This window comes from Pholcus phalangioides, unplaced genomic scaffold (assembly GCF_987345545.1).
Source record: "Pholcus phalangioides strain wild (caught in Gottingen) unplaced genomic scaffold, Ppha-v1.0 ptg000024l_1, whole genome shotgun sequence".
In the NCBI taxonomy this organism is placed as follows: domain Eukaryota; kingdom Metazoa; phylum Arthropoda; class Arachnida; order Araneae; family Pholcidae; genus Pholcus; species Pholcus phalangioides.
Window position 1 is genome coordinate 14,781,486 of NW_028301616.1, and position 17,915 is coordinate 14,799,400.

The 17,915-nt window shown below is 39.7% G+C and overlaps 1 protein-coding gene across 1 annotated transcript; it reads left to right on the plus strand.

Moving 5' to 3' along the window:
* Positions 1-900: 900 nt before the first annotated feature.
* On the plus strand, positions 901-17,116 carry LOC149068814 (sarcoplasmic calcium-binding protein, alpha chain-like). The gene is made up of 7 exons (XM_089250915.1): positions 901-1,070; positions 3,288-3,378; positions 5,267-5,319; positions 5,466-5,579; positions 5,685-5,817; positions 8,296-8,393; positions 16,845-17,116. The coding sequence occupies exons 2-7, from the start codon at positions 3,327-3,329 to the stop codon at positions 17,010-17,012; spliced, it is 618 nt and encodes a 205-aa protein (XP_089107041.1). The 5' UTR covers positions 901-1,070; positions 3,288-3,326; the 3' UTR covers positions 17,013-17,116.
* The last annotated feature ends 799 nt before the right edge of the window (positions 17,117-17,915 follow it).

The following is a 17,915-nucleotide window of genomic DNA, read 5'->3' on the forward strand; positions in this document are numbered from 1 at the left end:
GAAGGAGAGGAAGAATGCATTGCACAATGGTTTTTTTCAGTAATTACTGGGAGGCTCAGTCCCCTTACAAAATGTATTGCGGAGAGGGGGGGGGGGCTCAAATGGCCTCAGCCTCTAGGTTCTGGCACCTATTCTTTATAGAGTGTAATTTATTTCGGTTTCAATATCATTGCTTCCCAATTTTCAACCTTCCCCCTCCCCCCACCATGCATCTTTGGGCATATTTTCATGTTGGCGCCATGGCCGTCCTCCGGTCGCAGTGAACAAAAGAAGAGACACTCAGTTTTTGCCACAGGCAAAGAAGAAAGAGCCCCCTCAACACCTCAAAGAATCTTCCTCTCAGCCGTGCCTTCTGGCAGTAAGGATTGGAACCGATGGAGGGTGCAATTGGGGATTGAACGGCAGGGAAGAAATGAGATAAACGTATTGTCATGGAACAAGAAAGACAAAGACCATCCAGATTTTTTAAAAGAACTAAAATTTTGTGCAGATTGTTTCCATTAACTAATTCATAATTAGGACAACTTTTGGTTAAAAAGAAATTTTCATCATTGCAAAATGAATAAGCCATATTCATACGAATTTTTGGGGGGGCTGAGCCGCGTCTTCAAAAATGTTGGGGGGGCTCAGGCCCATGGGCCCTATAGAAGTTTACGCCTATGGCGATGGAGTGACTTCAAGAAGACGAAATGGCTTCTTACACGTAAATGCTTCTCATTCTCACTATCACTACTTCAGTATGGGGAAAGAAACTCTCTCAACATCGAATCAGCGTTTTGCCATTTCGCTTCAAAGAAAAGTTAGAAACAAAAAAGTATAAAATAATAATCTATAAATAGAGACATTGGGAGATGTCGGAAAAAAAGTGCTTACTTTATTGCACACACACTGGAGAAGGTTCTCTTTCTTGGACTGAACTCTCGTCCCACGCAAGGTCTGCGATTCTTTTCTATTTCATTTAGGAAAGAAACGCGCTCTCCTTCGTCTCTTCTTTTCATGAAGATTTTCTCGTTATAACTTCTATCGGTGTCACAGGAGCACAGATTTCTCTGATCGTGGACATTTTCCAGGTTTGCCTTTTTCATTTTTACCTTTAATAACGTCTTATTTATATTAGTAATTGGCAAGATGAATGAGTAGTGATATCTTTTTCGTCCTCGCCTGGGGTAGGCTGCACCAGCAGGCATGGGGGGGGGGGTGGCGGCTTAGCGGGTTATAGCCCAAAGTGGGGCAAGTTCAGAGGGGCGGCAAATTCGAGGAATGAGGGGCCGAGAAAATTAGTAGAACGGGAGAAGGGAGGGAAAAATTTGTGCAACCCTTCTCTTAAACAAATCTGCCTCTGCCGAGCAGTGCCATCTTAATGCATGAGCTAACCCGGCACTGACCGGAACCTTCAACAGAAGAGGAGGGCTTCATTAAAAATGGAATCCAGTTAAAAATTTCGAGAGTAAACGTGTAGGTTGGGACAGACAAGCATTTATAGCCAGGTAGGGACTATCAGATAAATTGCAAGCACGTGAGTGGGCAAAAGAGTGACTTGGAGCATGAACAAGCAATGTAAATGAACAAAAGAGTGGCTTACAGAGCCAGGGACCAGGTCAGCAATTGACCTAAAGCGTGTGCTCTCATGTGAATGACCAAAAGAGTGATCCAGAGCGCTTGCAAGCATGTGAATGACCGAAAGAATGACCCGCGGATAAGCGTTGATTAGGGTAAGGGGCGCCGTGAGTGGAAGAAGTTTGAGAAACCCGGACCTAGAGCATGTGCAAACGTGTTAATGATCAAAAGAATGACCTATGAAGCAAGGAACCATGCCATTATACGACTTAAACAACAGTGACCTAGAGCGGGTGCAAGTCTGTGAGTGACCAAATAGCATGTACCTATGTACTTGCAGGAGTGCGGGGGGGGGGGCTAAGTGGGTTTGGAGCAGGGGGGGGGGTGAATCCGGGGGAAGAGTCGTCAAGAAAATTAGACTAGAATGGGAGTAGGGCGGCAAAATTCATTTAGCGAACAGGCGGCAAAACCACAAATGCACCTCTATGTACCAGAGGCGACACAATGAAGAAAATATTGAGGGAGCTGAAAGTTGCCAGTTGTCCCGTATATACAGGACTCGGGCCCTTACGCAGAAGGGGGGGGGTGCGTTGCATTGTATATACATTAATTATTGGGGTGGCCCCCAAACAGATCCAGGTTCCGGCGCGTATGTGCCGTACATACCTGCAGAGGGACATAGAACTGAAGGACTGCAGAGAAGAGGGGGTTCTTAACATTTTTCAGCCGCGATCTCAAAACTAACGACGTGATCATCTTCGCGACACATAGATCTGTTTTTAATATGACAATTCTTATTAAATATTCCTTGATTATCAAAATTTTTTTAGTTTTCGAAATTAGTGAAACCAGTCCATGGCTTCTTGGGCCTACAGGGTCTGAGCCTAAGAGTATTTGAATAGAACAAGATGGGGGGGGGGGGAGCGGCTTCCAAGTTATCAAATTTCACTAATTCTGAAATTAATTCTCTCATGAATTCTGAATTTTCATTCATTTTAGAACTATTTCTGCTATTAATTCTGGAATTATCCCTCTCATTCCTTTTTGAAATTATTTCCTCAATAATTCTGAAATCATTTCTCTCTTCGTTATTTCTGGAATTGTTTCATTAACCTCATCATTAGTTAGAGTGTTTATATTTTTGTACGGTATCAATAACTTTTAGCATTCCTGCGTGCATTCTCTAATAATGTTATGCCTTATTTGGGTGCCACTTCTCTCCAAAAATACTGTACATAAAATCATGGCCCCAAGGGAGCCGCATAACGTGTCTGGGTTCCAACTCAGGTCGGCCCCTGAAACCAATGACGCAGTAAATGGATGCATAACCGAATTGCGAAGTGCATCTGTACGATCCATCTCAGGAGCCCTTACGACCCAGTTTTGTTTCGGGACCCAGTACCCATCGGTTCTTAGATGCACTATGAGGGGACTTGAGTTATGAAAGAACACTTGTTCTTTTGAATGTATGTTTACATTGAAAGAACGCATGTGTCGGAGGGGAGAGTGGGGGAAATGCTTAAAATTTTCAACAATGATGGATAGGATGGACCACGAGTAATTAATACACATAAATTTTATTTTTGTACTTTCCTAATAAGCAGAATGGGAATTTAAATGATTTAAATTCCCATGAAGCATGTGAATTTAAATGAGATTTCAGTTTGTTATACTTTTTTCTGTCGTAGACAAATGAGCTTCCGTTTATGTGTATTTCTTTTTCTATTCAGCGAGTGCCTCACGTGAAATCTTGACATAAGGCAGCAATAATGGCATCGACGTTTCGTCACAAGCACCTCTACATATTTCACAAATTCTGGGGTAAGAATCAAAACGTTCCTCGTGTTAACTATATAATTTTATAAATATGAAATATTTATCTGTATGTCACTCAGCAAGGATGGGGTTTTTGCGGTTTTCAAACGAATGCGAAAAAGTCTCTCTCCGCAGAAAATGGTTAGACCTTCAACACGATTGCTTACATAATACGAAAATTCAGACATATGTCATTTTAACTTCAAAATATGGAAGTTGGAAAGTAGCACCATTAGAACACGAAATACTCACATCGCTGATAACATAAATATTGAGGGCCACACATATATTCAGAATATACGTTCCGCTTTGTACCAATTCGTTAGAAATTCCGCATAGACGGCATGCTCGCCTCTTCTACTCAACAATGTGTACATGCACTTCGTACACATTCCTCTGCGACTTAATTATAAGTTTATTGAAACTATGCAAATTAGAATTCTCATGCCAATTTCCTCATTGTTACAATTAGTGTTTGTATAGAACGTAAACGAGGGCGACGAAAACTATTTCATTTGTAAACTTATACTAATTACCATTTGTTTTCTTCTGGATGCTCTCAAACATTGTACAAAATCTTCAGGCTGATTAATTAAAAGACGAACTGCACAATTTTCGACAGCCGAATTTTTTTCCAATATGTCCGTAGCTTCAGCAAGTAATAGAGTCCTCGGTTGCTTTCTGAGATTCGTTTTCGTTATTTTCATGAGAAGATTCAATGTGTGACTTTATTTTATACTTTTTAACAGCATCCGTATAAGTCATCCACAATTTTTCTTTCATACAGTTGAACAAACGTATGAATCTAGTTTGGACATGTGGAAAATGTTGCTGAGCGACATTGATATTCCGAAACAAATGAACAATGTTGTTAGAAAGGCACGAATCTCCAAAATATTTTCACCAGACAAGTGACTGGAATCACATCACTCCAACTTTTACGGTTCCGTTCGTAGCGAAGTTGATTGTCACACATGTACAAAATTTCTTGAGTAGTTGCATTTGCATCTGCCATTGGCACGTGCTCATGAATTCATCCATGATCTGGTAAAACTCCAGCAGCCCGCGAAAAGACAGACAGTGTCGAGATCGAGATGATTTTTCGATCAAAAAATCATTTCCATCTCGCTACTGCCGCCACCTGGGAGTAAATCCCGGAATGAAGAAAAGGATGACTGGAAGTTGAGAATTTGTCGGAAATTTTGAGAAAATACATTTTTCACGACATTTTTTCATACATTTTTATCCAAAAGATTAGGGAAAAGTTCGACTTGAGAACAAGTAATTTTGTTTCATTAAATTGAATAGGAAACTGAAGCTCGTGACATCAATGAAGGCCATCTCACCTTTTGTCATTGGACATAGCAGGCCGACGCGTGCGTCATCTTTACCCTTTTTAGCAGTACTATATCCAATGGGTCCATAGGTGAGATGACCTCCTTCAGTGACGTCACAAGCTTTGTGCGGAGGGTTTCTTCTATAGAGGGCGTTGACTATACACGGTTAAGTAATACATATTTCCCCTATTGGAGCAATAATGTTTCAGAAGATGTGATTGTGCCGGAACTGATTATAGTGGAACTAAGTTGTGTGCATTTTTTGAGTGTGACGCCTCAAATGAGCGCATGTGCTGCCATCTGTCTCCCAAATTAAAACTGGGGTACTGGCAATGGATTATTATTTTTTTATATAAACGAAAAGTGTTATCTATTTCGAACATAATCTGTTTAGAGAACATTTCTAATCTCCTTCTTAATTATTTATGATTAGATTAATTAATATTACACATTTTCCAAGCTGAAATTCTAAGCATATATACCATAATCTTCTCTCAGTTTCTTGAAAATTACTTTTCCAACTTCTCAACTTCATAATTATCATTATTAATTCACAGATGTCAATGGGGATGGAGTCCTGACATGGGACGACTTCAAACTTCTTGCGGAAGTGAGTATGACATAACTGACCTCGTTTCTTTTGAATTTCAATTTCTCAGACAAATAGAATGGTATTTTATTTTTAAACCCACTGCTATTCTATTTCTCGCGGTATTCAAAAATATATACAACACTGCATTTCATTTGCCAATATAGAAATACACAAAAATCCAGCGTAGAGGTAAACTGGAAAAAGATGTGTTCGACAGGTGGCTGTCAGTTCTGGAAAAATGGTGGGACGAACTTACAGAACATGCCGATTTCAACAAGGTAAAAAAATAGTTAAGCTGTATTCACGAAAATACGCGTTTGAAACTTGGTATTGTATTTAATATTTAGATTATGATGCGACGGTGTTTTTGGCTTTTTGTATAGGACGCCATAGTCGAATTTGACGAGTGGTTGAAATTTTTCCACAACCTAAGGAAACAGACGAAGTCACACAAGGAGCTCCCGGGTTTCCTTCAGACATATTTGCACTTGGTTTTCCTCATCATGGACGCTAACAGTAAAGTATCTTCGCCTTTTCAGGGCTATATGTCGGAGGATTCGCACCCAGAGCAGTATAAGCGAAGAGCTACCTGCATGGATAGTCATCCGAGCGGGTTTCCATAGCAGAAAAATACAGGTCTTCCAGAAACATGCAGCATCTAAGCCCTGCCATATCGTGCGGTGGCTTATTTTCAGCATCTTAGAACACATACTCATTTCTCTACATTAAACCGGCTAATGTCACAGCCCCTATTCTAGTCTTGGACAAACTTCACTGGAGAAGACGGATGGGGCACCTATATTGCCATTTACCAGCACCTGCGACTTCGATGTCTCTTTCACGCGTTCAAAGAACAATTAGAGAAAGACGTCCACACCAAATGTTCCCGAACATAAGTTATAAATAACTGATTCAGAAACAATCATTACAGGAATTCTTTACCAAGAGTTCCGGATTCCCTTGGAAATATTTTATGGGGGGAAACAATTTATTCATTACTTTATAATGAATAGGTTTCTCATACCTGTATAATACGTATATTCTATTTATTGTGTTGCAAAGGCATCCGTGGTCGTAATCTTATTGGCATACAAAAAAGGACCGCTGAACACACAAAGGGTTTTAAGAAACCCCGAACTATGAGGAAGGTGCTGCCACCAACATCCTATAATCCTCCACAGTTGTGGCAAAGAGCCATAGATATGTACTGGCGATTGCATTAAAGGAATCTAACAATCTACAGGTGAAACAATAAATATTTTACGCGTTGGCGTAAACATTATTCTCCAGCCCTCGAATATATTTTCTACAAAACTGTTAAAACATTCGCATCGGGGTATTTTAGCGATATACAAGATATTTCAACATATGTGTATTAAAACTGTGATATTTATTTTTGTGATAAATATATTTCATTGTGTGTGAACATTTTTCACTCATATGTATATAGTGCGATAATAATATGCGCTAACAAAGGCAAGAATGCACCACTGTAAAATGTACAGGGTGCACTGTAAGTGTCAATGCGGCCTTTATCTTACCAATCGTCCGTCGTAGAGATATAAGTTTGTTTAAAAAATGCAAAATTCATTCAAAAATATTCCTTATACTAGTTTTGAGAGTGAAAATACAGCAGTGTTTCTCAAGCGGAGGGGCGGCGATTGATCTGCCGTTCCTCCCCCCCCCCCCACATTCGTTTTTCGTTAGTCGTGTGTTTGATCGGGTCTTCCACTTACAAAAATAAATGAAACCGGGTCGCGGGCTTCACAAGGTTGAGAACCACTGAGTGTAAACAAAAAATCTAAATTTTTATACGGCTCCCTTGTCCTCTAACTTTGTTAGAAGAAAGTTGTTGCCCTGCATCTCCTGAGGCAAACCGGAAAAAATTCGCTGTTTCTAAGTGCAATATTCGCTGAAATATTTTGAATTCAAAAATCGGAGAAAAGTTGGGAAAAGATAGGTGACCTTACGTCCCGTATTTCCCGTTTTTTTTGCAAAAAATTTCCCTTTTTTCACGCACTTTCAACGAAAACAACTTGGCTTTTTATTCTTCAACTCAACGATTAAAATTACCTTTCCAACTTGCCGCCTGGCAGTCGGGTGGTTAGGGAACTAGCTTCTCGCTGTGCAGGCCTAGGTTCGAATCCCGGTTCGAGCATGGATGTCTACTAACAAATTCCCTAGACGGATCATGCTGATCCCTTGGGAATACGTGAAGATCACGTTATTATTATTTATTATTATTAACTTAGAAATTACATTACGATAATATAATTACGACTACAAACAAGAATGTATTCATCTCTCATGTATTTTTACAATTCATTGCAATTTTAAGTGCGCTTTATTACGCTTTTGCATCATTTTTGGCGATAATTGGCGTTGTTCCGTATTTCGAAGATAAATTTCCTGTATTCTTCTAATATGGTCAGCCTAAGAAAGAACAGCGTACATGAGGGAGCGGAGTGTTGTTCGTTAGTTTTTGCCGTTCTTCCATAACTTTTCTCCGATTTTAGAATTTAAATATCTCAGCGAATATTGCGCTTAGAATAGTGGAATTTTTTCTTTTGACCTCAGACGATACAGTGCAACAACTTCCTAATTAGAAGTTAGAGTACAAGGGGGGGGGGCGTATGAAAATTTAGCTTTTTTTACGTTGTGGCACACTGCATTTTCACTCTGAAAACTGGTACAGGATAATTTTTGAACGCTTTGTGAGCATTTTAAATCATACCTCTACGACGGACGGTTGATGAGATAAAGGCCGCATCAGCACTTACATGACATACTGTGCAATACCGTTATCTATGAAAAGCGCAGACGTAACGAGAATAATTCTCGTTCCCCCGTACTAATGTGTTAGAAGGCTATGATGCCTAACCTGAAATATTATGTAAAAAATTCTCAAATACTCATTATTGCCAGGGATTATTTCTTCCTAGATGATGCGGAAAATTAAATTTCGAAGTTGAAAAATGTTTTTCTTACTTTCAGAGGATGTTTTGTTCTGTTTGAAAGACTACAAGAAATATTTGACCCAGCATAACATGGACGCATCCAGAGCGAAAGAATGTTTTGAAACCATGCTTAATGTAAGTACAGCAGATAATGCATATTCATTACTGTTATAATACAATAGTTCTTAACCAATATTTTCTCAAACATCTCTCAGTACAGTAGCACCTAAGAATTTAAACGAACAGAATTTTTTTGCGGCGAAGTTCCTGCGTGTATAACGTTATTTGTGATTAGCAGGGGCGGCAGCATAGACTTTAGTTAAGACCTTTTAGTTAACTATGCTCTCGATCAGTGATTCCCAACGTGGGCGTTAACGCCCCCCGGGGGGGTGATGGAATGTTCCAGGGGGCGGTAGAAGCTACGGGTATAATATAAGATTTTATTGGTTAGATTGCGTTGGGACAAAAAAGGTTGGGAAACTATGCTCTAGATCAGTGGTTCTCAACCTTTTTTGTCTATGGCCCCCCTTTCAAGCATTTCTCATTCCTATGGCTCCCTCTTGCGAACATGAATAATTTTCTACCCCCCTCCCCCGCCCGTTTTTCCATTAGAAGAAAGTTATTCAAAATTGTAAGAACACTTGATTGTATAGTTGAAGATCATTATCACAAAGGATGGCACAAAAGATGAGAATCTAATAATGTTGCAAACTAGACTTCACATTATTGCCAAGTTTTTCGATTAGCTTTTCACAATTTTCATAAAGTACGCCCAGGGCTGTCTTAACATTATCATACGCCCACATACAAAGCGACTTTTCTGAAAGAGGCACTACTACCTTGCTAAAAATTCCTACTTACCTATTTGCATATTTACTCTTGAAAATCGGAACCAGATCTAATTGTCACTTGGTTGCCAGAAATGACCAGATGGGTCCCATGCAGCAAACCAAGTTCTACAGAGTAAGGACATGATTTTTGTGGGTCATTAGTGGATCAACTGTGTAGTTTGATCCATAGAAGTAAAAGAAATGGTACCAGGTGTAAATTACACACTTGACAATGTATCTAAAAAGAAAAAAATACCCAATATATATAACGGTGAATCGTCAGAAATAAGATACCTATTGGCAGGGCCGCAACGTAATGCTGAAGGATAGGTTGAATCGTTGAATTTGCGCCCCCTTTTGTAATGAGCCTGGGGGCACCAGACTCCCCTGCTCCCGCCACTAGTTGGGGCCCTGCCTATTGGTAATATTATGGCCATTATAAGATTCAATGGTTCCTCCTTGGAGTGTTGGTACAGTTTTTATCTCATCAACCGTTCGTCGTAGTGGTATGGTTATAATTTTAAAAATTCTCAAAATGTGACCAGAAGTTACCCTGCACGAGTTTTGAGGATGAAAATACAGTGTACACAAAATGAAAAATGTAAACTTTTGCACGATTCCCCCCCCCCCCTAATTTCCAATCAGACAGTTGTTGTTCTTTCTCTTCTGAGCCCAACAAACAAATCACATGTTTTTAACTGCATTATTCCCTGAGATATTTAAATTCAAAATCGGAGACAGGTGCGGAATGTTCAGGTGCGGAACAGACAGCCGCAAAAAAATATTTTTGTGGCTCCCTCTAAAAACATTTTATGTAGTTGTTCCCGACTTACAAACTTTTCGAGTTGCGAACATAAATCTTGGAGGGGAATTTTTTTTCAGAGAGAATTCATTTTATTACATTAATTTTTTTCATTATTTCAGGAGCGCGTTGATGGTCTGGATTGTAATCAAACACGATCCATTGAGAGCGAATGACATTTAAATTAATTTTACAAAATTCATAGATTATTAATAATAATTAGCACGTGGTCCATCGGCTGACACTTCATCGTGGCTCGAACCATATTGAACAGACATAAATTCTTGTCATACTTTTAAAGCGCTTCATCATCACTTTATCAAATATACGTTGCAATTCGATAACTTTGATCATTTTTCGAATCTTTTATTGCTATTTTTGTGTAATTAATGTAAATTAATAGAAGTAAAGGAATCAAGTACTGGAATTCCATGACACCCACAAGAGTGGGGCTGACAGGCAAGATCGTCGTAATAGCATCATAGGCTCCCGAGCCAAGGGATTTTTTGGAACCCCTACCTGAAAAATTCTCGAAAAATTCAACTACGTCTCGTTTTTCTGAGGCACCTCTTCACTTGAGGACCTACGGGCACGGCCCGGGGTGGGGGAAGCATGCGTTAAGACGGCACTGCCTAAGGTTCGCACCAGGCGTCCTCCTTTTTCAGTTTTGAATCTGGTAACCCTATCTGAAGACCACATAATCCGTGTCTTCACTTATTTGTTCGATCATCCATATTGTCCGTATGTTTCAGTGGAAAGAAATAATTATTTTTTCTACATAAAATCGATTATTGCAAATGTACAATTTTTGTTACCAAAATGTTCGTCTCATGAAAAAATTTCATGCCAAAAAATGGCAAAGAACTCTCTATCTCTCTTTTTTCATCATCTCATGAGTTGCCTGAAATTTCGAGATTAAATGGCAGCACCAACAGTATATAAATCAAGCCTCTGGAGAGAGTATGACGTCAGCGGTCTCTGCCTTGGCAGTACTGTGAGAACTGTGTCCCCCAATATCTTTCGACGGAACATCACGTGACTCGGTGAAAACAAACACGATCCCCCGTTATTTTCTTATGGCATAAATAGGAGTTTAAAACAATTAATGAAAAAATAATTTCAGCATGGACGAGATAATTCCAAAATTAATGAAAGTTATAATTTCAGCATTAAAAAAAGATAATTTCAGCATTAAAAAAAGATAATTTCAGCATTAAAAAAAGATAATTTTAGCATTAATGGAAGAAAATATTCTAGAATTAATGTAAGAGATAATTACAGCATTGATAAAAGTGATAGTTCCAAAATTAGTGAAAGAATTAATGAAAGAGATAATAATATAATTAATGAAAGATAATTCCAGAATCAACGACAGAAATAATTCCAGCATTAATAAAAGAAATAATTTCAGCATTAATGAAAGAAACAAATCCAGAATTGATGAAAGCAATTATTTAAGAAGTAATGAAAGAAATAATAATTAATAAAGGAAATAATTCCAGAATTAATGAAAAAATATTCAAAAAATAATGAAGGAAAATCCAGAAAATTAATGAAGGAAAATCCAGAAAATTAATGAAAGAAATGATTCTAGTATTAATGAAATAAATAATTTAACCTTTTTTCACCTTTAGATGAGTTCTTCTCTCTATACTTTTTTTAAATGTTCAAAACCCAATATTTAGAGACCGAACAGTACATTTCTATGGAAAAATTTCCAGGCGGGAAGTTTGTTTTGACCGAGTCCCGTCATTTCCCTGCATTTGATGTCGCTGCAGTCGCGGTGGCTGGATACTCCCTCCAGTAATAAGTCCGACTAGTCCTCCGACCAGTAATGTCGTCTGCTTCTCTCCAGGTTACTTGTTTTGGGCGTCTCCTTGTGTCCTGAAAAAATTACTGAACTGCCAGTTCGAACTTCCAGTTCTGTTTGTGAGCTTAGCTTGTAGGGAACCGACTTCTTCTCTGTCGTCTGCTCATTAAGAGGCTCTTTATTTTGGACGTCTCCTTATGCTCAAATAAAATAACCGAACTTATAGTTTAAATTTCCAGTTCAGTTCACGAGCTTTGTTTATAAGGAACTGAGCGGAATAAAGAATATAGTTTTTTTTCACTTTGAACTTCATCATCACCACATGAGTCACTTTTAAATTTATCATTAGATGGCAACATATTACTATAAAGTGCAGTGTGGAAAAATTCACTTTTTACGATCTCACCTGTCGTCTGCTTGTTTGGAGGTCCTTTGTTTTGGATGTCTCCTTGGGTCTTGAAAAAACTACTGAACTGGAAGTTTGATCTTTCAGGTCAGTTTATAAGTTTTTTTATAAGGAGCAAAGCTGAATGAAGGATTTAGTTTTTTATACCCGAGCTTCGTCATCACCACATAAGGCACTTCTAATTTTGAAAGTAGGTAGCAGCACCAACAATATTTTTAAAAATGAATGTCTTAAAGTATTCTAGAGTATTAAATTAATTTAAATTCCCTTTAAAAATTGTTAGTGCCATTGTGAATTCGCGGCAAATGCTACAAGGCAAAAGAAAAAAAACAAAAAAAAACTGCTATTGGCGGACGGCGTAACATTTCGAGTCACCCGGTATATACGGATTTTGTCATTGCATAACGCAGTGACAAAACTGTTCATATGAACATAATAATGATATTCATGGTCAGGATTTCAAGCCCATCGGATAATATAAATAAGGGGTCATTCAAGTATTACGTAAACAGATTTTTAGCCATTTTTGACCCCCCCTCCCCAGCAAAACACTGACACCCCCCCCCCCGTCAGCAGCTTAGAATATTTCACATCATATTTTCAAAAAGGGGTGGTTGATGACGTAAGCAACCTTTAACCCCCCCCCCTTTATCATCAAAAGTCAGCAAATCCGAAATCCCCTCCCTCCCCTCGATGCTGGCGTAATACTTGAATGACCCCTAATCAGATTTTCAAATAAGCAAATTATCAATTTGTTGACTTCAATTTCGATGCGGTGAAAATCTGATATTTCGTTGGATGACAAGCTGCATTCAAGCGGCTTTTTGGTTCGTAATATGGCCGCTCACTCGCAGGCGAACGAAACAACGTGCGAGTTGGCTTAAACGCAACACAATATTTCACATAATAGTCTGTACTATATTCAATATACAGGGCGCATAGGTAACGGGGCATATGACATTTTACTGGCGAACCATTGGTCCTAGTGGCATACTTCCAAATGCTTTATTTTATGCTGCTTCTCTGTCCTTATTGGTTGTCCTCACTTTTAGCCTATCTACCGCCGGTGATTTTCATGCTACAGTTGCCGTTCGAACGCTATTTAGGGTTTTTCACAATGGAGATCACATTCCAATACAAAAAACTTGGTGTTGCCATTTGATATTTTCGAAATTTTCTCACTGTAACCGTAACTGTTAGAGTGACACTGTTGTTTTCCATATCATTCTTGAGCGCATACATCAAAATACCTTATGCCAAAATTTCATTCAGTTTCTGTGAATGGTATGATAGTTAGGGGCCCATATGTCGGAATAGTTTTTTATAATCACCCTGTATATATATAGCTTTCAATATTAAAATATTTCATTTATACGAAGCACAATTTCAATTATTTGGCATTTTCATTTTGACTCGAACTCCAAATCTTTGGCATTTAGACATCATTTCTAACTATCAAATCCACGAGGTTTTTGCAGACTGTGAAAAACGCGTCGCTGAATTGGTTTTGCATGCGTATTATCAACACTGAAAACCATAAATTTTAGGTTGACTGATACAAAGATACGCATTGAGCCGGTCGGTTATGGACATTTCAAAGTGAAGACTTACGTGAGAATTTATTGCACTTTTCTGAGAAATCAGCAGATGCAGCGAGTCTCAAATAAACGGATTTAAATCGCTTTAAATGTGGTCATACGCCATTCTATTGTGCACAACATTGTTCTTGCAGGATAGGAAAATTGCATTGAAATTATTTGGGATGTTGCAGGCCAGCAGCAGGCTTACGTAGTAGGGCAGTTAATAGGAAGCATTACAGTATAGATTAAAAAAACTTTAAATATGAGGTGTCAATCTTAGAGGAAGTCCCAATACATTATCTGCTTGGATTGCATATACAAACCAATCAGCACAAACCAAATGACGTTAAGACCGTCTTAAATATGTTTAAAATCACGTTTTTCCTGTTAAATTGAAAGGAATTTCATATGAACACTTGCGATTGAGACACAACAGAAAATTTATGCAATTACAGTTTCTTAAGTTATACAGCAATGTAGTTTTAAAAAATATAATTTCGCGGGTATTTTTCCTCATGTATGATTTGGTCTCTTGGATGGAGTTCGTTATAACTGAATTCGACTTTATTTCTTTTCAGTGGAGGCAATCGGTGTTGGCACACCCCTCCCCAAAAATTCATAAAAAAAGTACCCCAGAGCAATCGTTCTTTATTCGATTTTTATAAATATATTCCCCATCAGACTACTCAGGTTTAGAGGTGTCGCGAGTTCGATACCCGGTTCGTCCTTGTCAGAAAACTTTCCTGACACAGGAGTACAACAAAAAATGGCAACTTGACCGCAGCAAAAAATTGCTACCGCAGAGAGTCCCCCATCGAGGGAGTAGCACACCAACCTCTCGATGAGTATAAGAAACAAGCCTGCCGTTCGGAAACGGCAATAAATTGTAGGTTCCGGTCTAATTAGCCCTCGTGTGCAGAAAATGACCGTGGAGCGACAAAAATGATCAATGATCAGACCACTCAGTGCTGGTTGAAGATAGCTTTGTATTAAACTAGATGGCTATCTGTCTGTAATTGCATGAAAACGATGGGGTTTTTTTACACACAAGCTTTCATTTCTCACCCATCTACTTCTTGGATTGCATTCACTACCAGCACTCAGAAAAATGTCACTGACTGGTCAACAAATCTTTGTCTGCTTTCTTCATGGCAGCCCTCTTATAATTTGTTGGAGTAACTGTAAAAGTTACTCCATTTTGCTTTAAACCTCTTCTATAGTTTTTGTCAGGGCCTACTGTCACCCCCAAGTCGCAAACCCACCGAGATTACACGCAACGTTTTTTTTATTTCCTTCCTCATGTTAATGTTACTTGAATGGGGGGAAAATTTCGAAAAATATATTTTATGAATTTTTTGTTTGAAATTAAATTTTTTTAGTCAGAGTGACTAAAAAAATTTAATTCCACAAACTTCTTCGTGGCCCCCATATCAGTAGCCGTGGCTCCCCTTTTGCCAGATTTTCACCCGTGGCCCCCCTGGAATATCCTAGGGCCCCCCCCCCCTGAGGTCATATGGCCCCCGGTTGAGAACCACTGCTCTAGATCATAGTTTCCCCAACCTTTTTTGTCCAATCGCCCCCCTTCTTCAGAAACTTTTTTCTCCTAGCGCAATCTAACCCATAGAATCCTATGCTATACCCGTAGCTTCTACCGCCCCCCCCCACCAGGGGGCGTTAAAGCCCACGTTGGGAATCACTGCTCTAGATCAGTGTTTCTTAACCTTTTTTGCCCGTGGCCCCCTTTGAAGCATATTTTTTTTCTCGTGGCTCCCCTTCAACTCTCATCTAGAAGCAAGATCCTTCATACGTATTGAATTGATTTTTTTCAGTGAATTTATAATGAACGAAAATTTTGCAAAGAAGATTGGCCTCCAGACCACTGGTCTAGAATTTATTGATCTCCCCAATAGTCCGAGTTCTATTCACGACTGTCTCAACATCATGGGCCCCCCCTAGGCAAAGTGATGCTATGGTAGTCCCATACTTAGCTGGAAGTAAACAGTCTGCATTATCCCTACTTATTTTCAAAATTAATTTTACTACACAAAATATCATAAGTTGGGGTCACTTATGGACATGAGGCCACCGGGCATGACCCCTCACAAGAGTGGGACTGACAGAGCTGCAGCCCGGGCCTGATATGGTTTTCATCTTTTTTTGTTTCTCACACTAAATTTAATATAGAGGAGTCTGAAAAATCTAGCCAGGGACCTGAAAAAAAACTCCATCCTAGGGAACTTTTTGTAAAATGTAGGCGGTGAGGCCCTAAGACGGCCCTGGTTTTATGGGTGGCTTTGTTGGATTCTGTAAGTGTATAGTCACTAATATAAAAGCTTTATTTCTTCACACATTAATTTTTCTTCTCAGCTCTCTGCAGTCCTCCAAACCACCTGTCATGGCCCCTTTCTCCATTTTCTTCCGTGGCCCCCCTTGAAGTATTCCAGTACCACTAGGGGGCCATGTGGCCCCCGGTTGAGAACGACTGCTCTAGATTATTCAACAACCTAGTCCCTCGCTCTATAGGTCACAATTTTGGTCATTCACATGCTTGCACACTGTTTTGGTCACAAACATGCTTGCAAACTCTTATGGACACTCACTGACCTGTTCCTTCGCTCTGTAGGCCACTCTTTTCACCTTTCAACGATCTGGTCCTTCCATTTCTAGGTCATTCCCATGCTAGCTCACTGTTTTGGTAACTCACATGCTTGCAAACTCTCTAGGCAGAGATGGATTTTTTTTGTCTCATCGCCTGTAGACAATACAAGTGTTTTCCAAAGTGGGCGATGTAAGAGTCCGGGGAGGAGGTAGACACTTTGGGTTTTACAATTTGCAGCCATTCACCAACTCTACTAATTTTCTTAACACCTAACTTCTCAAATTTGACGCATCTTCCAACTTGCCATCCTGGGCTACAGCGAAGCCTCCTAGAGAGACTTTGGCTATAGCCCGTTGAGCCCCATTGTAAACATGTCTGTGATCATGTGGATTCCCGTGCAACGAGTTAACTTTCGGTCCAATTCATGAAATACTGGGGGGGGGGGGCGATATCAAACTATATACATGAAATGTGTCTAAGATGCTCGTGACTGTGTAACGTTATTTCCGATCAACTGATATTATTTTTGCAATTTATTTTTTTCGCTTGATATTTCCAGGAACAAGACAGAACTAATGGCAACGCTTTGAATTCAGATCGCTTCAGAGAACTGATGTACGATTTCTGGGTATCGGAGAATCCCGAAAGCCCCGGGAAGTACATATGCGGACCGTTCGATTCCGTCATCTTAGAAGAACTAGAAAGTATTACGAAGAAGAAAAGTTGAAAAAAAAGAGAAAACAAATTTACCGTTTCTGTTACGATTTTTTTGTTTGGACATCATCATGAACCATTATCTAAATAAATAAACAAAAATCTTGAATTTCGTTACCAGCCAATCGTTTTCCTTTACACAACCAATCAATATACAAGCAGGCACAAGCCAACACCCAGGGCCGCAACTAGATGCTTGGTCACCCGGGGCAAGTACGCACTTTTGGTGCCCCCTTGTAATGTTGAAGGTAAGGTTTGAGAATGAAATTTGCGCTCCCCCCCTCTGGTACAGCGCCCAGGGCACGAGACCCGCCTGCTCCCCCCTAGTTGCGACCCTACCAACACCATCTGTAGCAGAAGGCCTCCGCGCGAAGCTTGTGACGTCACTGAGCACAGGGCCGTCATTTCAACTTTTTCCGAGGGGGGGGGGGGCAAAACACATGTACTGAATGTATGTGTGTGTATATATATACACTCATTGCCATAAAAATTTGCGCACCGAGAAATAATTGTGGGATCGAAACGAAAGTTGGCCTGAAGGTACATGTCGGGCAGATATGCAAATGATTAGAAATGCAGCGTGATTGTGCATTGCGTAATGCCACTAGAGGGCGTTGAACTTCGTTCTCCTAGGAGTATAAAACAGGTAAGCAGAGCTTGCTGGAGTGTATTTAATCGTTTGCAAAGGAAATGCTGAGGTAGACATGCCGTTACGCAGCCGTCAAAGACCATATGAGCAGTTGTCAGAGTTCGATAGGGGAAGAATCATCGGGATGATGGAAGTTGGGTGGTCAGCTCGGCGAGTAGCTCGTCAACTAGGCCGTTCTGATTTTACTGTGAGGAGGTGTTGGGACCAGTGGACAGAAGAGACGTCATTTACATGGCGACCAGGTTCAGGACGCCCTCGACAGACCAG